Source organism: Homalodisca vitripennis, chromosome 5, assembly GCF_021130785.1.
Source record: "Homalodisca vitripennis isolate AUS2020 chromosome 5, UT_GWSS_2.1, whole genome shotgun sequence".
In the NCBI taxonomy this organism is placed as follows: Eukaryota; Metazoa; Arthropoda; class Insecta; order Hemiptera; family Cicadellidae; genus Homalodisca; species Homalodisca vitripennis.
In genome coordinates, this window is record NC_060211.1 from 38,415,061 (window position 1) to 38,437,532 (window position 22,472).

The window sequence follows — 22,472 nt, forward strand, 5'->3', positions numbered from 1 at the left end:
GTATCAAGACGAGATTTGTTTTTACATAATAGTCACTCAGCAGACTAGACTATCAATGGAGACAACTATATAGTGAGGAAGGTATCAACACGAGATTTCTTTTTACATTTTGGTCACTCAGCAAACTAGACTATCAGTAAAGAGGACTATATAGTGAAGAGGGTATCAAAACGAGATTTGTTTTTACATAATAGTCACACAGCAGACTAGACTATCAGTGGAGACAACTATATAGTGAGGAGGGTATCAAAAACGAGATTTGTTTTTACATAATAGTCACTCAGCAGACTAGACTATCAGTGGAGACAACTATATAGTGAGGAGGGTATGAAAACGAGATTTGTTTTTACATAATAGTCACTCAGCAGACAGACTAAAGAGGACTATATAGTGAGGAGGGTATCAAAACGAGATTTGTTTTTACATAATAGTCACTCAGCAGACTAGACTATCAGTGGAGACAACTATATAGTGTGGAGGGTATCAAAACGAGATTTGTTTTTACATGTTTGGTCACTCAGCAAACTAGAATATTAGTAAAGAGGACTATATGGTGAAGAGGGTATCAAGACGAGATTTGTTTTTACATAATAGTCACTCAGCAGACTAGACTATCAGTACAGTGGGACTATATAGTGAGGAGGGTATGAAAACGAGATTTGTTTTTACATGTTAGGCACTCAGCAGACCAGTAAAGAGGACTATATAGTGAAGAGGGTATCAAAACGAGATTTGTTTTTACATAATAGTCACTCAGCAGACAAGACTATCAGTGCAGACGACTATAATAGTAAGGAGGGTATGAAAACGAGATTTGTTTTTACATAATAGTCACTCAGCAGACTAGACTATCAGTGGAGACAACTATATAGTGAGGAGGGTATGAAAACGAGATTTGTTTTTACATAATAGTCACTCAGCAGACTAGACTATCAATGGAGACAACTATATAGTGAGGAGGGTATGAAAACGAGATTTGTTTTTACATGTTAGGCACTCAGCAGACCAGTAAAGAGGACTATATAGTGAAGAGGGTATCAAGACGAGATTTGTTTTTACATAATAGTCACTCAGCAGACAAGACTATCAGTGGAGACGACTATATAGTAAGGAGGGTATCAAAACGAGATTTCTTTTTATATGTTAATCACTCAGCAGACTAGAATATCAGTAAAGAGGACTATATATCGAAGAGGGTATCAAGACGAGATTTGCTTTTACATATTAGGCACTGAGCAGACTAGACTATCAGTAAAAAGCAATATATAGTGGGGAGGTTATCAAAACGAGATATGTTTTTACATATTAGTCACTGAACAGACTAGACTACCAGTAAAGAGGACTACATAATGAGGAGGGTATCAAAACGAGATTTGTTTTTACATATTAGGTCACTGAGCAGACTAGACTATCAGTAAAAAGCAATATATAGTGAGGAGGTTATCAAAACGAGATTTGTTTTTACATATTAGTCACTGAGCAGACTAGACTACCAGTAAAGAGGACTACATAATGAGGAGGGTATCAAAACGAGATTTGCTTTTACATATTAGGCACTGAGCAGACTAGACTATCAGTAAAAAGCAATATATAGTGAGGAGGTTATCAAAACGAGATATGTTTTTACATATTAGTCACTGAGCAGACTAGACTACCAGTAAAGAGGACTACATAATGAGGAGGGTATCAAAACGAGATTTGTTTGTCGGCATGATAAAGTAAGGTGAAGAGGGTTGCTGGTTCGTTATTTGGCCCTGAGGGACGCAGCAGCCCAGTCTTAATTAGACCAAGTGTGCAAGCGCCTGCTTAAACGCGGATATAAATTTCAGTCGTTCTGCTGGAGATTAAGCAATTACAAACCTACTGAATGGGATATTTGCCAATTAATATTTTTATACATTTTAGTAAAGATGCTATTACTAGTGCGCAACATAATGATTTTTTTTTTTTAATTTGTATATTTTCCTTTCACTTTTACAAGTTTTAAAATGTAAATTGCTCCACTTTGAAATCTATCTACTATATATTCAGATAGTTAACATACAACTGAGAAGTGATAAGTTCCTTCCACAAGCCAGGGGCCAACGAGGAAGGACAGAATCAGGCTAAAGAAGGGCCGACCTCTCTCCCTCTCCTTTATTGTCACGTATTGTATTATTTGTTGATTTAACGATAACCTGCATTTCATTCACCCTTATCTAAGCAATTTCATAATATGTCTTCTCCATCCGTAGATAATTATTTCCAAACAATAAAACCATTGGTTGAACGAGGACCATTATTTTAGGAAGAGATTGGTTATCTTCATAGCCCTATTTTGTCCGATCTCGTGGACCACAGGTCTCTTGTTGCTTATCAGACAAAATATAGGAGAGAAGGCGATAGTACTGATAAGTGCTACAGTGTCACAAACAGGATTTGAATCATCTCTAACCCAATCCAATACTGAGGCATCCGAGAAAACTAAAATCACCTTATTTGTGGAATACGCGCAAATGATTGAATCGGTGACCTTAATACTAAACCATAATTTATAACTTGATATTATGGTTATTAAATATAACCAAGTGAGTCTAATTTGAATTAAACATAACACGAATATAAAAAATTACGACTTAGCTATTACACAATTTATTAAAAAAGTATTTAACAATCTTCATATAAAATACTATAGTATATATAATATTTATATTCCACTTCTGGGAATGGTGAGAATAATACATAATATTTATTATTCTTTTGATAATAATAACTTTTTTAAATATCAACCAATAAATATTGTTTGTATTGCTAAGCGTCTTCCGTTCAGCCATTAGCCATTCACAGCCAGTCTTACTACAAATGTGAGTAAATTAGAAGCTTTGAAGTAGTATCTGTAATTCAAAATACAAATACAGTAAAAAAGGTAATCTAGTAAAAATAAATAAGTCAAGAGGACTATATAGTGAGGGGGTATAAAACGAGATTTGATTTTAACTTCAGGAAAAGTAAAGATAATAGAGGGTTGTTTCATTTTTATTGAAAGATAGAGCACCTCAACGTGGTGGTAAATCATGGATTTCCATCAACAACACCGTTTGTTATTTCTCAATCCAAAAAAAAAATCAAAGAGCAGGCAACTTTATAAAAAGAAAATACAATGACAAGAAAAAACAAAACTAAACAACATTTACGGAGAGAGCGGAACCAGACAAAAAGAAGGAAATACCAATTGAGACAGGTAACGGTAATGGAGGTGTGAGACTCGACACCTGGTACAATAGCTTACAGTCACAACAGCCTCTGAGTGCCATATCACATGTGTAGAGATGTCATACTCGGTTTTATCTGCTCACATTTATATGTGAACATGACAAGTAAACAACCACTACTGGCCATTTTATAATACGCTTTTGTATACTACAATTATGGTACTATATACTTTGTCAAACAGTCCAAAAATATTTCAGATGTTTACTACATGTTTCGAAACAATCGTTTCATCATCAGGTAATTAAAAATTTTTAAAATGCTCCACATGGGGTTGTCAACGATAAAAATTTAAAAAATAACACAAAGCATTACTCCTTTTCTTATACAACTTTATTAAAAGTTATCCATAGTTTGATGTCCACTTTATTAAAGTTACTGTCAAAAACAGAATTATTAACTTTAATTACGTTATGTTTATTTTCTCGTTGTAGTAAACAACGCAATGTATAAATTTAATACCTACCGAAAGGTTTGTTTAACCACTTAGCAGATTAGGACGATTAACTTGTTATTTTCGAAATGTTCTAAAACAGATTAAGGGCAGCAAACTAATACAACAACAAATCTGTTCTCTTCTAGATCAACCCGAGCTCTCTCACTAATTGGTTTAATTGCTCTCCCGTTTACAACAGCACTTCAAGGACGCTCTAATAGTTTGTAGCGACCTAGAATGCCATCCTTTCCAAATAATTCATTTCAATCCTTCTATCACATAAGTTAACATTTGAGCTGCTTAGAAGAATTTAATTATTGTTACTTATTACGTAGAATTTGTAAAATACTAGAAGTTTTTTCCAAAATAAAATCTGTTTATTTAGTCCAAACCCACCAATTAGACTTCAACAATAAGAGATCGTGTTATTTTTACATGTATATTTGTTCTATATTTTAGTTGTTAGCTGTATTATATAACAGTTGAAAGCCCACTTTAGTGTCAGACTATATTAAATTATTAAGGAAACGAAATGAACTATGACATAAATGTGAATACACATTCATTATCTGGCAAGCATCTTGTTTTGACATAGGACTTTCATTTTATTTGAAGGGCCTACAGTATATATAGTAAAGTAAAAATGTGATCATAACAGAACTATTTATGGCGCTTAAGGGAACTTCCAAGTGGCCTGCAATTCGTAATAAAATCACTAAATCACAAAACAGTTTACGCCTGTCCTACCTGTTATAAACTGATGCAACAGAGTGTTGAATGGTCCAAAAAAATATAACGAAAGCGTTATCAAACAGAAAAACGAATTTCTCTTTGACTTTTTAACAAACAAAAAAACGAAGTTCTTCTTTGGACCATGAACACTCTTTCTCAGGAACCTATACACTAGGTTTAGTATCTAAGACCTTACGAACTCACGCAGGCGGACACTCTGTTCTTTGCCCTTTGACCCCCCAAATCTATACATTTCTTCCTTGGGCCAAGAAAACCTAAATATCACGTCTAAAGTGTATACGGCATTCCTATAAAGAGTTATCGCACAGACGAACAGACAACCACACAATAATAAGAAGGCCCTAAGAAAAGAAATTGAAACATAAATTCAACAAAAAACATTAATAACAGATAGAATCATTTCACTTTCAACAAGTGGTATTCATTACTTCTCTGTAACAGGAATGTTGCCAACAGAACCAAATAAAAAATTATGGTTGCCTGTAAAGTCGGTTTTACGGGCGAAGATTTTACGTGACAACGTCTTTTTCTCGGTAGAATATTTATTGATATGAATATTATTAAATTGCACAATAGGAACAAGGAATTGAATGAAAATAAGAATTGCACAAATTTTAACTATAGAAATATATTTTGTTTACTAAAACATTGTACATAATTTGAAATTAATTAAAATTTGTTATTGTAAATGGTAAAGTTGAATAAAACATTTACTAAAATTGGAATTTGAAATTCTTGCTAAACACAGTTAAATTGTAACTCCGCGCGTGGTTATTGGTCGGTTTAGTTCGTTTGTTTGGTCGCACTGTTATGACAGGTTAGAGGTTATAATTTGTTATTTTAAATGTTTGACTAGCAATACGCGCTGTTTCTTCTCAATCGACTGAATTACGATTGATTGCAGAGTGATTTAAACTAATAATTTACTTAACACTATCAACATTTGTCAATAGTATGACATAACCTATAAACTCAGTTTCTCAACTTTTGTGTCAATCTAACAATTAATCAATCAATCATAGTTTACGATAATGAAATATCAGTGTACAATTATTTACCTTTATTGTTGTACATTTGTCAATAGTATGACATAACCTATAAACTCAGTTTCTCAACTTTTGTGTCAATCTAACAATTAATCAATCAATCATAGTTTACGATAATGAAATATCAGTGTACAATTATTTACCTTTATTGTTGTAGTTGTTGTAAATGACGAATCTAAGCACTCCACATTTTCACGAATAAACATAGTTATCTGCTTTATCCCGTGCGGCGGACCCACAGTTATCTGCTTTATCCCGTGCGGATCCCGTGCGGCGGACCCACTGGACGGGCATCGTAACGTTACCGGGCGTTACACTTTTTCATGAGTGACTCCGAGCCGCAACCTAATTTAAGACGTTGTCACGTCAAAAATATAACACTGGATTGGGGATCTCTCCCTGATTACAGGAGTACACTTTTATAAATCACACTGACTATAAAATCAGACTCATGTAAGATCAACCGACGATATGCCGATGCCATGAACAAAAATCGTGTTCAACTGAAAACCCGACTACTGCTACCTGTAGGACTAAATAAACGTCTAACAAGTCCCCAAAAACTTACCGGTCTGGCCGTAGGCGAAGATACAGGCATTGTAACCCTGGAAGGCATTGTCCAGGATGTCCCTCCCCAAACAGTCGAACACGGCGTCCTGGCTGGCGAACTGGGGGGACGTTGGGTCAGCAGAATCAAAACAGTGGTCAAATGCGAACGTCTTTGGCTGTTTCCTGCAACAACAATTGAAATGGTCAGATAGATGGAAGCAGTGAATTTGATTCAATATCACCTAAAATCCTGTATTTTCAGAAAAATATCATTAAACACAAAATTCTGTTATTTTCAACGTAACTGCTAAAGAGTATTTTTAGAAGCACGTATAATAATAAATATTTTTATAAATTTATATAAACAATTAAAGAACCCTTCTTATTTTATTAAATATGGACTGCAATAAAGAGCCTGACAATGAAAACAAAAAGCTATTATAATACACACATAAGAGTAATCAGAATTATCTTAATTCGCTCACGATTGAATAACACTATATTATGCATTAACAAATATAGAATGCGATGTAAATTTTTTTTATTCAAACACAATTCCAGAAGACGGCAAATTTTCATTAACAACATTTGCGTTTTCAAGATAAAACAGTACCAATAAAATTGTAATTTTATAATAACATATATTAAATTAAATCTCCGTTTAAACAAATTGATGAACCTTTGGTAAACTTGCAGAAATATAGTTGAGGAAATAATGAGAGTTTGGTAAACAAAAATTAAAATAAGCAGAAATCATTATTCTCGTAACTGTCAAAATTTTAATTAGTAAATGTTATTAGAACGTTATGGAAATTGTAGAAGTGCACTTTGTATATAAGTTAACCCTCACAGTAACAGTGTCCAGATACTTACTGTAATGTCGGTGCACTACTGTTGGACATGGAACTGAACGGGTTAGAGCACAGATTGATAGAAAATCTTCTCGTCTTAACAGTACTTTCATGACTTGAAACTAAATTAATTTTCGTTTACTTTTCATAATGGGCATTAAATATAAATACACGACACGAATTTGAAGCAATTCCAAATTAAATAAGATTTACCTTTCCAAAGTAAGCTTTAAATACAAATATAAAACACTAATTTGAAATAATTTTAAACACATATATTTCTGAGGCTGCCCAATTAAAGAGGACAGTTAGAGCTAACCAGATGTCAACGGACTGACGAGCAGTTTAGTTACATTAATTAAAGCGTCTCGTTGGAGAATCAATAACACAACATAGATGATATCATAATATGATACCATATTAAAAATACATTTTTAATATGAGTGGTAAAAATGTTTAAGGTATAATTATAAAGCTCATTTGTTATGGAAGCCTGAATATTTCGAGTACTACTATGACGTTTCAAAATATGTGGTAAGACTAATTTAAAATAAACATTAACAATTCTCCTTATATATTTAGTTATTAACCAGTTACTAACGTATTGATAAAAAAAATAGTAATATTTACACTGTGTTACATACACCAGTTAGACTTTTACTATCACAATTCCATTTGAATAACATAATGAATATTGTTGTATTTTTACATGAAATTTTAAATGTTACTTATTGAAAAATATATTTTTAACCCATTTGGCACTTCAATGTGTACGGTGTATGTGCGTAGCATGATTTCGAGTGTTATATTTCGAAAAACTATTATAATAATTTGCAGAGCAGCAAAGCTTCAGCCAATTTTTCTTGCTTCATTCAAAAAAAAAAAAAATATTTACTACCAAATTTGATATTTGGCCACTTAAAAACTAAACAACTTTAACCTATTAATGAGTTTTAATCCACTCAAATTTTAATTCGAGTAGACACTACTATTTCACAAAACTGTTAATTAATACAATCAAAATATATACTTACACTAACTGTAAAAACGTGTTTATTTAAAACCAGTATATCTCTATTAAAAGGAGCATTTACAATAAAACATTGTTAAGAATGTTAAAGGTGTTCTGTGAAAAGGCTAGGAAAAAGTATGATACAGCAGCCAACTCTTAGTTGCTTTGGCCCGCATCTCTTCGCTGTATAACAATTGTGTTGTAACAACGTAATAAAGAAGAGAAAAGAAATCGAGATGAAAACTATAACAGAAGGGAGACGTAAACAGTATACGGTTACAACTGTGGCAGTGGTAATGAGACTCCCTTGTTATCATTACATTGTTATCAGGACAAAACATTTTCTCCCTTTCGCTCGCTGCATATCATTACTGGTTTCTCTCTTGTCTTTGCATAAAACATAATTTTCTCCTTGTTTATTTGATCAATAATGGAACTTTGAATGCTGTTTGAACCCTGAGGGCGAATATTTGCACTGTTTAATTCTGAAAGTTTTACCATTAAGATGCTTTACTTTCAAAACTGAATGATGTTAATTATTTGCCCAATATTACTATGTATACGTACTCTAAAGTTGTAAAATAACACTGTTTCTGTTACTAAGTAAATAATATATGGCAAACATTATAAAAGGTACAAAACAAAATGTGAAAACATTCCTATTCTACTCTTATTAATTTTATTATATTTAAATATTGTGTAGTGATTGTACTCCACTTCATATAAATAGAGGTTTCTGGTAAATTTAACTTTTCTATTTTCGAGTGTTGCAAAAATCTTTAGCTATCATTTAATATTTCCTTTTATATTTCCCTTTCCATCGAACCCAACATGTGCTGCGATATGAATAAGAATGTTGCATACTTCAATTTTAACTCACGGAATCCCTTATAAAAAAAGTGATACGCCATTCAAATAAGGTGGAAAAGGTGCAAATCTAAAAAGACTAACTATTGGTATTATTAATTTAATGGTATTTAAAATTTGATGGAAATATTCTCATTTACAACACTTATTTTAAAAAGCACAAGAAATCAATGGATGGAGATTTAAATAAACGAAACTGGTTAAAATTGTGCTAACGAATAACACTATGAAATTACCTATATAAAATTTGAAATTCCAAATTACACTGCATTAATAATATTCGTATGTTTAACTCATTTCAGGATAATGACAACAGTTATGAACGGGGAGGCTAGTAAATGTTACGGCGCGGCGCGGCGGCATTTCAGTTACCGACGTGTGTTGCGGTTATTGCAGTTATTGTAATGAAGGCGCTCACCTCGCAAGGTCGCGGTTCTACTTGACACTGGGGCCAGACTGAGCCTGTATCGCTGCGGCAATTCGGTTACCGACGTGTGTTGCGGTTATTGCAGTTATTGCAATGAAGGCGCTCACCTCACAAGGTCGACACTGGGACCAGACTGAGCCTGTATCGCTGCGGCAATTCGGTTACCGACGTGTGTTGCGGTTATTGCAGTTATTGTAATGAAGGCGCTCACCTCGCAAGGTCGCGGTTCTACTCGACACTGGGGCCAGACTGAGCCTGTATCGCTGCGGCAATTCTGTTACCGACGTATGTTGCGGTTATTGCAGTTATTGTAATGAAGGCGCTCAGCTCGCAAGGTCGCGGTTCTACTCGACACTGGGGCCAGACTGAGCCTGTATCGCTGCGGCAATTCGGTTACCGACGTGTGTTGCGGTTAATGCAGTTATTGTAATGAAGGCGCTCACCTCGCAAGGTCACACGGTTCTACTCGACACTGGGACCAGACTGAGCCTATATCGCGGCGGCAATTCGGTTACCTACGTGTGTTGCGGTTATTGCAGTTATTGTAATGAAGGCGCTCACCTCACAAGGTCGCGGTTCTACTCGACACTGGGACCAGACTGAGCCTGTATCGCGTGCTCATCAGCTGCTGCCGCCCCTTCCGTGCCAGGAGCTGCCGGCATCGTGTTGTTATATCGGGCTCGTCTTACACCCCTTCTACCACCTACACTGTTTGTGGAATAAATACTGTACTTTTTTGTTTTGTAAAACATGTTTAAGTACAATTACATAAACATATTTACATTTTCACATAAATATATGCAATTATTAATCATACATTTTATGGGAATTGTTAGTTATATTTAAAATTGTAGTTCGATTTTTAGGCAATTTAAAAAATGGAAACCTGTGTCAATCAATAACAATATTTTTATACGACATAAATATTGGCCTGTACAGAGTATTTTAAATCTGAAAGTGATAAAGGAAAAACATGTAAACAAAAAAACTTATTTAACAAGACTATCTTTATGAAGAATAACTAAAATAATTAGTAAATAACATTCACCATTGACTACTGTTTTTGGACTAATTGCATTTTTAAATACTTTAAGCACGTTGAAAATACATCTCTGGCTTACGGATATCTTACCTCCTTTAGGTACCGAATCACATGTACTATTTATATTAGGTCATGATTAATTTCTTCAGCTTTTGTGGGTTGACAATGTTTTCATTGAAAATGCAGGACTTCACGAATAACAAAAAATTAAATTATTTTAAATCAGTTTAATTAGGTAAATTTGAATTCGTTATTTCCAAAGATAAGAAAACTATATTATGAAATATGCCAAACTTGCCCAACAACACTATTTTACTGCATAGACACATACAAAGTACAGGTTATACACACTGTTGTAATTACTGACTTTGCTAAGTAAGGTACAACCTTTAAGAGTAAAATTCTACATCACAGATACACAATACCAGTTCCGAGTATAACAGATTAAACATTATGATATTGATGTCCAATCTAAGACAAACCAAGCCTAGACATTTCACTTAGGTTAACTAAGGCCAATCAACATAATTCGCTAGTGCTACACTTAATAGGTCTGGCCGTCCTATTTCGCTGTGATTCCAAGTAAGACTTTTCTATTTCATGTTTTCAGTAATAAACCCCAGCACTGGTATTTACATCTCTATATTCTGCGTATATTTATTGCTACTTTCTTTACATGTTTATACAATGTTGGTTGGATTGTAGGACAAGTGCAGGGTGTCATTCGCCATTAATGAAGTACGTACATGGTAAACGTGGCAGCCTCAAAAAAGGCAACGCTACGAGTTTGGTTCTCGTATCGTGAGTGCAGTGGCCGTGTTGTTTGGTTTGTACGCAGCGAAGCTTGCAGTTTGTACTGAGGCTGGCTGTTTCTCGGAGATACATTATTAATGATGATATCGTAGTATTTTCGTCGTACAGATCATTTAGCACATAGAATCTTATCGTCTCAGAGCGCTCAACTCGTATTCAAAATTTAAATTCCACACACTGCAGGGTGGGGAAAGTTGAGAGTATTAGTGTCCTTCTTATCACTTCTTACAGCATCCTTTTCCCACTTTTTTGTCGTTTATATTACTACAGTGACAAATAATTAATCAAACCTTCTATTCTTAGGAGAAATAAGGCGAATTAATAATGTAGTTGTTAAATGTTTAATATAATCGTTGTATATTTTATGAATACAATGAACTACAAATGGTTTTTTACAGTTTCTATCAAACTAGCATATCTGATGTATTTAAAGTATTAAAACCTGAATTCAGCGATTTTGTTTCTGCAACGCTTTCAGTGCGGTTCTATAACCATTACACAGGTAACAATAAACAATGAACATTCTTGTATTCACATGATGATTAAGGTAAATTAACTTTTGGTTCTGACCATAAAGGCGTGCACTCAGAAAATTCCAGTGTTTAACCTTTAAACTTTAAATTATATTGATTGACACAATTCTGTAGGCGATATTTAAAGCAAGTAAATTCCCCCTTACATTGAATTATTCATACAGTTAAACGAATCAACACAAAGGAGTGTCGAAGGACCCGACACAAAGTAACGAAAGTTTTTATCGAATTGACTGTACTTAACTGGCTGTAAGAGCAACTTCACCTTCGACCTTTGACCTTATGACCCCTAAATCAATAGAGTTCCATGGACCAAGATGTTACATCTATGTGCCAACAAGTTGCAACTCCCTACGACATTTTCAATCAATTATATATATATATATATGAAGTAGCACTCACTTAATACAACTCTCTATTGTCCCCATTTCAGTGTTTCAGCTTAAAGAACATTTGTGAACAGTACACTTTGTGTATCAATACCAAAACTAGATACTTGAAATCCGTGACGTATTCAGTTGTATTTATCTCCATACAATTCTTCAAACCATACAATGATAAATACTTTGAACAGTGGTTTTATCGTAAATAACTCTGATTTATAATAATAATTAATCAAACCTACCCAAAGCTCCCTAAATACGGCACTGAATAATACATGATAGATTCATAACACATGTCATGTAAATTCTGACAAACATAAAACCGAAGGTGGAACTAATGATACGTCAGCAAATGTTTGTTTTGCGACGCAGAGCACGGGGACGTGAAGCGGGTAAACAAACCCATTCTGCGACAAAGTTTCCCCAGATGTGGTAGCGGAGGGGGAGCGAGAGAGAGGGATATATGTACAGCTGGCTGGCTAATGGACTGGTAATGTTGTGCTATAGCTGACAAGTTGCTTTATCTACCTGAGAGAGGATACAAGCACCACTGTTGTAGCGCTACCGACGTGCCTACATTTTTAATGGCAATGACGTGTGGATATTTGTCTGAAAATTATCTTTACTTTGAAATTTTATAATTTTGCATTTTTATTTTTCATTCAACAAGCTACCTCTACAACTGAAGAAATAAAATTTATCTCTGTTTTACAGAACACATTTTGCGATGTTTCTATCACTAGTGAATAAGTCTCAGTAATGAAAGGTGAGCGAAAATTCAATTCATTTTTTCTTATTTTTGTACATAATTAACACAATCAATTATACGTCAATTATTGTACCAGCATTACATATAAATTTATTTATATTACGATTATTTGTTCTTAATTTAATAAATTAATACAGATTGTGATGTAAGCATGTAAGCACGCTTTAGAAAAAATTGTTTAATTACTTAACTGTGTGACAACATGCTGCAAGAAAATCTTGTTAAGTGTAAATTTATCACTTGATTGTTCCAAGGTATTTAAATCATAAATCATAATTCTGAGTTAATTGCTTATAAAAAGATATGTATCTAATTGCATTAATTTAAGTTGAAATAAAAGACGAGTTTCATTTGTTCAAATCTGTGGGTTAACCATGTTCACACAATATTTTGCCAATTTCAAATTCAACCAATTAGTTCTTTTTAAAATTGGAATATTTGGTAAATTTATTTAAAAAAACCCTATTTAATATTACCAGTTCCTACCATAAAATAACTAAAGAACATTAAACGATGTATTTAAATAACTAAAGAACATTAAACGATGTATTTAGAAGTAAATTTAATAATGTTTTGCAAAAATTACTTGAATTTATGAGACTTTGTACACCATAAAACATTTTATTGTTATATAATTTTACATAAAGGTTTACCCTACCCTAATACTACCCTAATAAAACACATAACAGTAACAATCTGAGAAAACCAATCGAATTATTAATGTAAATAAAGTACAATAAAGCACAATTTTCTTGCACTCGGGTAGAACATGACAAACAAACAGTATCCATTGACGCAAACAAATGTGTGTTTACGTTCCACAAATACCACCGCACCTGGTGCTTCGAACTGCATGTTCTTATTGGCTGAGCGTTAGCGAATCCTATCACTCGAGGGGCTTGAAACATTGAATTACTGTCTGTCCGTCCACTCGATATATCGAAAACGAACTGATCTATAGGCTTGAAATTTTGCATAAAGTTTCATGTCTATATAAGAAACATGGTTGGATGGTGGCGGATGCCACTCCGTGGTGGGGCTGAGCGTTAGCGAATCCTATCACTCGAGGGGCTTGAAAAAATTGAATTACTGTCTGTCCGTCCACTCGATATATCGAAAACGAACTGAACTATAGGCTTGAAATTTTGCATAAAGTTTCATGTCTATATAAGAAACATGGTTGGATGGTGGCGGATGCCACTCCGTGGTGGGGCTGAGCGTTAGCGAATCCTATCACTCGAGGGGCTTGAAAAATTGAATTACTGTCTGTCCGTCCACTCGATATATCGAAAACGAACTGAACTATAGGCTTGAAATTTTGCATAAAGTTTCATGTCTATATAAGAAACATGGTTGGATGGTGGCGGATGCCACTCCGTGGTGGGGCTGAGCGTTAGCGAATCCTATCACTCGAGGGGCTTGAAAAATTGAATTACTGTCTGTCCGTCCACACGATATAACGAAAACGAACTGAACTATAGGCTTGAAATTTTGCATAAAGTTTCATGTCTATATAAGAAACACGGTTGGATGGTGGCGGATGTCACTCCGTGGTGGGTTTTGGCTGAGCGTTAGCGAACATTTTTACATCGGTCTTATGAGCAACTAAGACGGCAACGAAAGATTCATAGAATACATAAAATTGTAAACAAACTGAAAACAATTATATGACACTTTAACAGGGCTGGTGACACAGTGACACAGTGACACAGAAAGCCATACTACCTGCAAGATATCATGGTAAATATATCATCTGTAGACTATCAGTTTTGCACGAAACTTCAATTCCATACGCACAAGAATAAGTGCTATGATGTAAGCTGGCACAACTTCTCTCTTGGCTGCCGTGGGGATGTGGAAATGTCTTGTATGTATGATTGTTTGCCTGTCTATTTCTCTACAAGACATCTCGAAAGTGAAACGAGCTATAGACTTGGAGATTTTCATGCAACCTCCGCAAAGCTTGGTGTGTATGGTACACTCATATCTCGTAATCCACCAATTGCTCGTTTGTGCGCGTGTAAATAAATCTTTATATATACATTATCAGAATTATTATCATATCATCAATTGTTCACAAAATGTGTAAGCCATCATTGATGTGATCATTCCACAAGCAAATGTACTAGTTCCACATCGTGGTTGAGGCTAGTTACTAGCGCCGACATTAAATTCCGAGGACTAAATCTATATTTCTTCATATATATTTCTTATATTATATTTTTATTTTCTTATATTATGTATAGTTTTAATCGGCTTGAACCAACAATGGGAAAGATTGTTACCGCTTGTTTTTATTATATTGGTATATGAGACTATCTAATGTGTTTATAATATTGCACTCCTCCCTACATTGCATGAGGCCCTAACTTTGCCTGTTTAAATAAAGGAATTTTCCTTTCATTTCATTTCATTTCATTTCATTGCAGAGAAACAAATCTTTTTGTACAACTCCTAATGCCTTTCCAAAATTTCCAAGATTTTTAAGCAGATGGTTGCAATTAAAGAAACTGTAAACAGCTTTATAAACGTTTGAGTACACTCTATGGATACAACTGATCGCAACTAAAAATGTATCACGCTAAAATAATCGGTCTTCAGGAACATTTAAAATTAGATATGACACAACGTACAACATTAAAAATTGTAAAATGTAAGACTTTCCAAGTGATAAGATACAGTTGTGAAGAAAGATGATTTTTATTTACATATATACAGTTTCACGTTAAAAAAACACATTTTTTTCATTAGCGTTACTATGGTATGTAACATAACAATTTTGTCACAAATTAATTCTTTATACCAAAAGCAATGTTTTATTTGCACAGTTTCCCTAAAACAATTTTTAACCTTACATCATGAGAATAGAAAAATACAATATCTAAGAACACCAGTAGTAACACTTTTTTTCTTTTTTGTATATTTAAATAGGCATAATTGCTTGCACAAAGCTCTATGTGAAACTGTAAATTTTTATGGAACCCCAAAATGTACATACCCAAGAACTGAATTTACATCTGTATTAATTGAATACTTCAGTAACAAAACCACTTTTTATCTTACAATCGTTTACTACCAAAAGATTTTTATAAAACCAATTTGAATTTATTTATTGAAAGAACAGGCAATAATTATTAAAAAAAAATTAAATATGTTACTAAAAATATGGTTTCATAGAATCAAGTATCATTTTCATATCTCCTCTTTCACAAAGACATAGCGAATTTGAAAATGTTAAAACCTTAAATTTAAAAAACAAAACAAACAAAAAACAGAAAAATCTCCAGGGATGTCTGAACTCAAAAACTTATTGAACTACAGAACCTAACGATTTGATAGTAACAATCCAGCATTACAGACATAGCAGCATGACGTAGGCTTAGATCGGACAGTCCAGCATTACAGACACAGCAGCATGGCTTTAGGCTTAGGTCGGATCAGAATCCTAAGTTTTAAGTACACTGTTGATACTGCAATAAGATACACTTGTAGTTCGCCTCTTGTTATAAACCACTGAAAAAGTTAAAAGTACACTGGAGCCATTCAACTTGCTTTATGTTTCTGGAGTCACAAAACAAAGACTGTAGCTGTCACAGATAAGAAGGAGTGGTGTGATACATAACAGAAAGACGTCTTGCTGTATCTAGTAGTAACTTATATGAGATAAACGTACTTTGGTACCAATATCGCTGCTCTGTGATACACTAACTATGCAGTGGGACAACATTTGGAACTTGTTTGCATTTCATCTCTTGTCTATAGTTTCTATTTTACTTTATAATAACTTTGTATTATTTTCAAAAAATTCAGAATAATCAGTAAATTTAGTTTATCTATAGATATTTTCCTCTTGACTGGTAGACCATCAACCATAATCATATTGCATGAACTATGGTTTTTGGAATCTTTTGTATACTTCCGTAAACAATAAATATACGAAGTTTTATATGTTTTAAACTTATTTAAATTATTACAACTCTCAACTATTATACATTGTCTGTGACTATTCAATTTTTTTTTTAACATAGAATTAAAGTCATTTATATAATTTTTCCAAACAATAGTTTACTTGAATTCAGGAATATGATTTATATGAATTTGAACTCCGGTATTGTAAATTGAAATATTCACACTTTGTAATAAGTGCTTTGCTTTCCCATATCCTTGGTTAATTATGTTTTTATCAAACGAACACAGTACCGATTACAAATTTCATTAAGCCTCATTTCTTAAATACAACTTGCAATTAACTGAAAAATCGAGCATGCAGAATTAATACTCGAACATTAGTAGGTACGTAATTATCAAACTAATTAATATAAGCATATCTACTTCCACTGTACAATGTTTAATGTAAGTTACTCACATAATATTATAACTTAACAGTAACGTTATATCTCTCATTACTCAAAATTCTACAAGCACTATAACAAAATTACTTTGATTTCCATTGATAAAAAATTCTAGCATTTGATAGTATATTTATAAATTGTTGGTACATATTATTAGTTCCAGAAGTAATATGCACAGATAATTTATAAGAATATAAAACATATTATAAAATGCTAGAAATTCTGTAAAGCTTTTAAATAATCTTATAGATATGCTGATCTGTAATATCCTGACTATAATAAAACATATATTAAAATATAATTTCAACTCGGGTAGTTCACAAAATTTTTGAACTCACCAAGTAAGTAATATATTTGAAAAATTAAAATATGTACAGTATTCTACTCCACTGCATTGAGAGAACATTTTTAAATATATGACAAATGTTTCTAAATTTGATTAGTTTCATTTTATAAGTATAATATTGTATTAAATGCAATTGAAATGTCAATTTTAAATTCTGATAAATAAAATCGAATTACAAAACAAATAACCACTAATCGAAATAAATACATTAACAACGCTCATTTTAATAATTATTTTGTTTAATATATAATTGGTAACGGTTAACGTGAGGATCATTACAGTTGGAGCGGGGCAAGTAATTAATTATTCACATGCTGCGGGTCAGTAATTATCAGCAGGCGGAAGGTGAGGGGAGGGGGAGAGGAGGCACCCATCTTTACGTCATATAATTACTCGGAAAACTTCCATCCCCTCCGGACCAGCAATATACTATTCACCACAGTCCTTGTCATACGAAATTGTACGAGTTCTAAACGTGCAGTCAAGATTTCTGTTTACTACACGCATTGTCCCATTCAAATAACATTTCAAGTGAATAACATTGTTTTTTAAACAACTATTAAAAAGTTTTGCCACAATTTCTAACAAATTAACGTAAATGCTTACCTGAACACTCAGGTCTTACTTTATCTAATCAAACTTGTTAATCAAAGGATTAAAAATTATATATTTACAATTCTGCAAACGTATGTAATGTGTCGTATGTTCCACAACACACGCACAACAAACCGTACGGTGGATACGACAAAACTGTTAATTAAAAAAGAAGAACCATTTCAAAACAATTTGTTATTTTTTCTCCAGACCATAAATAACACAGTTATGATTTGTGAACGAAGTTAAACGGCAGCTATAATGAACCGAAATGGCGTACCAAGCTGACTACAAAACTTAGAAAAAATACTTTAAATAGCAAATTTCCATGAGTACTACCAAGAAACAATTAATTTCAATACCCTGATTTAGATACAAAATATACATATATATACAAATAAAATTTCTTTAGTTCTTTGAACGTATAATTTTTAAAAGCAAGAAACATTTTACATCTGTTACTCAAACAAGTCACACAGTACTGATATCAGCCATGAATCGGTGTGAGTCAACAGGTTACGATGGAGTGAAATGGTTCACGTTTTATCTTTTTGTGATAAATAACAAATGGCTCCGTACTATCTTATTGCAACTGTCACATCTGAGTTCCTTTCTCCATCTACAATACAGCAATAACATTACACCTATTACAAACACGGTATTGATATCAGCAATGAATCAATTTGTGTCAACAGGTTAATACTGAGTGAATTGGTTCACGTTTTATTTTCATGTGATCAATAACAGATGGCTACAACCTGTCCTATTGCAACTGTCACATCTCCAATACTGCAATACTTTTACACCTCTCACAAACACGGTATTGATATCAGCAATGAATCAGTTTGTGTCAACATGTGCAATAGAGTGGATTGCGTCAGCCACGATCAGTTTGTGTCAGCAGGTATACAATGGAGTGGTTTGGGTCACGTTTTATTTTCATGTGATCAATAACAGATGGCTCCACGCTGCCCTACTGGAATTGTCACATCTGTGATCCTTTCTCCATCTCCAATACTGCAAATACTATTCCACCTGTCACAAACACGGTATTGATATCAGCAATGAATCAATTTGTGTCAACAGGTTAATACTGAGTGAATTGGTTCACGTTTTATTTTCATGTGATCAATAACAGATGGCTCCAACCTGTCATATTGCAACTGTCACATCTGGGATCCTTTCTCCATCTCCAATACTGCAATACTTTTACACCTCTCACAAACACGGTATTGATATCAGCAATGAATCAGTTTGTGTCAACATGTGCAATAGAGTGGATTGCGTCAGCCACGATCAGTTTGTGTCAGCAGGTATACAATGGATTGGTTTGGGTCACGTTTTATTTTCATGTGATCAATAACAGATGGCTCCACGCTGCCCTACTGGAATTGTCACATCTGTGATCCTTTCTTCATCTCCAATACTGCAAATACTATTACACCTGTCACAAACACGGTATTGATATCAGCAATGAATCAGTTTGTGTCAACATGTGCAATAGAGTGGATTGCGTCAGCCACGATCAGTTTGTGTCAGCAGGTATACAATGGAGTGGATTGGGTCACGTTTTATCTTCTTGTGATCAATAACAGATGGCTCCACCCTGTCCTATTGGAATTGTCACATCTGTGATCCTTTCTCCATCTCTTATACTGCAATACTATTACACCTGTCACAAACACGGTATTGATATCAGCAATGAATCAGTTTGTGTCAACATGTGCAATAGAGTGGATTGGGTCACGTTTTATCTTCTTGTGATCAATAACAGATGGCTCCACCCTGTCCTATTGAATCTGTTACATCGTGGATCTTCTCTCCATCTCGAATACTGCAATACTACTACACCTGTCACAACACGGTATTGATATCAGCTATGAATCCGTTTGTATCAGCAGGTTACAACGGAGTATATTTGTTTTTAACCCTTAAAAATATAGTAATAAAAACGGAGTGTACAGCTTAGATTTTTACGTATTTTAAAAACATCATTTGAAATTTTAATTGACTAATTCAATAATAATACTATCAGATCTTTAGAGTTTCTATTTTTGAGTCATGCTAAACCTAAACCATTTGTACTACTCAAGTACAATTAGCGTTGTATTTTGCAGGAAAATCAGGACAACTTATTTCCATTTATATTGTTAAAAAATCTACCAAAACAGCATTTATCCAAACAGTGCACTGCCTAAACAATGTGAATGAACCAGCATTTAATACGTGTCTCCTCCTTTTTCCACGCCATACTAATATAATCTTAAATCACGTACTGTATGTCCCGAGTATCAAAATTAATTTATTTTAGTAAACTTATATCGACAAAATGTAATTCAATTTCTCCAACAATGAGTAAGAATGCAACTTCGCGGTCTGCTTACAGCCCACGGAGAGTTTGCAACAGAGGAAGTTTCCTTTGGGAAATCAGCATTGAGCCAGGAGCAGAATACTTATTGAAACTATACTTCTGGAAAAAAATAACTGGTACACTATCAGTAGACTGTTCCAACACTAAATAGGAAAACGTTTGAACGTACATTTTTCTAACAATCATATTACATTTCTCGAATATGTAATAAATTATCAGTATGGTTTGTGCAATGTAATTTATATGTTCATGATTTACACCGCTGTTGAAACTTGTAGCAGTTTATAAACTTTAGTATGTCAGGACAGACAAGTTGGAACTATTACACTGCTCTTCTTGAGTGACTCGTGGTACATTAACATGAACCAGATTTAGGAAAACACTACCATTAACGGTAGCTCTTATGTTGTATTATATATTCTTAGTAACAAAACAAATTATAATATGGTAGGATTGTTTTAAACAAATATTTTGTTTCCAAAAGCTACAAGAATGTTTAGTTGTACAAAAATATGAAACTACTTGTGTTGCTTCATACTGTAACAGAAACACCTGAAACTGTGACGTCTTCATATTGGACAAAAATGTGTACAACATTTTATTTACAACTAAAGCGGCTTTTGTGGTATAATTAATTTTTGTAATGCAACAAGAACAATTTAATTACGTGGTAGTTGACAAAAAATTTAGATATTGATGTTACAAGTTATCTTACAACTAAAGCTTTATACCAATAACAATTGGTAATAATTGAATTAACAATTACAACAGTAAAATATATTTATACTTACAACGCCCAAATATGGCAGTTGCGGTAACAACAGTGTGAGAGAGTTAAGAAGCTAAGATCAGCAAGATAAACAAAGCGAGGATCGATATGGAGAGGCGGGCAAGTGTGCTCTCACTCTAGTGTAGCCAGGGGCCTACAAAACCTAAAACATCTCTTTACTTCATAGCGCAACTACGGAGAGCAGGCGATCTGGTGCCTAACGCCCACAGTATGGCAGTTTGCGGTAACAAGGTAAGTGTGAGAGAGTTATGAAGCTAAGATCAGCAAGATAAACAAAGCGAGGATCGATATGGAGAGGCGGGCAAGTGTGCTCTCACTCTAGTGTAGCCAGGGGCCTACAAAACCTAAAACATCTCTTTACTTCATAGCGCAACTACGGAGAGCAGGCGATCTGGTGCCTAACGCCCACAGTATGGCAGTTTGCGGTAACAAGGTAAGTGTGAGAGAGTTAAGAAGCTAAGATCAGCAAGATAAACAAAGCGAGGATCGATATGGAGAGGCGGGCAAGTGTGCTCTCACTCTAGTGTAGCCAGGGGCCTACAAAACCTAAAACATCTCTTTACTTCATAGCGCAACTACGGAGAGCAGGCGATCTGGTGCCTAACGCCCACAGTATGGCAGTTTGCGGTAACAAGGTAAGTGTGAGAGAGTTAAGAAGCTAAGATCAGCAAGATAAACAAAGCGAGGATCGATATGGAGAGGCGGGCAAGTGTGCTCTCACTCTAGTGTAGCCAGGGGCCTACAAAACCTAAAACATCTCTTTACTTCATAGCGCAACTACGGAGAGCAGGCGATCTGGTGCCTAACGCCCACAGTATGGCAGTTTGCGGTAACAAGGTAAGTGTGAGAGAGTTATGAAGCTAAGATCAGCAAGATAAACAAAGCGAGGATCGATATGGAGAGGCGGGCAAGTGTGCTCTCACTCTAGTGTAGCCAGGGGCCTACAAAACCTAAAACATCTCTTTACTTCATAGCGCAACTACGGAGAGCAGGCGATCTGGTGCCTAACGCCCACAGTATGGCAGTTTGCGGTAACAAGGTAAGTGTGAGAGAGTTATGAAGCTAAGATCAGCAAGATAAACAAAGCGAGGATCGATATGGAGAGGCGGGCAAGTGTGCTCTCACTCTAGTGTAGCCAGGGGCCTACAAAACCTAAAACATCTCTTTACTACATAGCACAACTACGGAGAGCAGGCGATCTGGTGCCTAACGCCCACAGTATGGCAGTTTGCGGTAACAAGGTAAGTGTGAGAGAGTTATGAAGCTAAGATCAGCAAGATAAACAAAGC

General features: G+C 34.4%; 1 protein-coding gene across 3 annotated transcripts in view; it reads right to left on the minus strand.

Moving 5' to 3' along the window:
- The window catches only part of LOC124362020 (kinesin-like protein KIF13A), a 224,653-nt gene that overhangs the window by 80,335 nt on the left and 121,846 nt on the right, over window positions 1-22,472 (minus strand). For all 3 annotated transcript variants that reach the window (XM_046816163.1, XM_046816162.1, XM_046816161.1), the window contains exon 3: window positions 6,053-6,216. In XM_046816163.1, coding sequence (XP_046672119.1) covers window positions 6,053-6,216 — 164 coding nt within the window. The remainder of the gene's footprint in view (window positions 1-6,052; window positions 6,217-22,472) is intronic.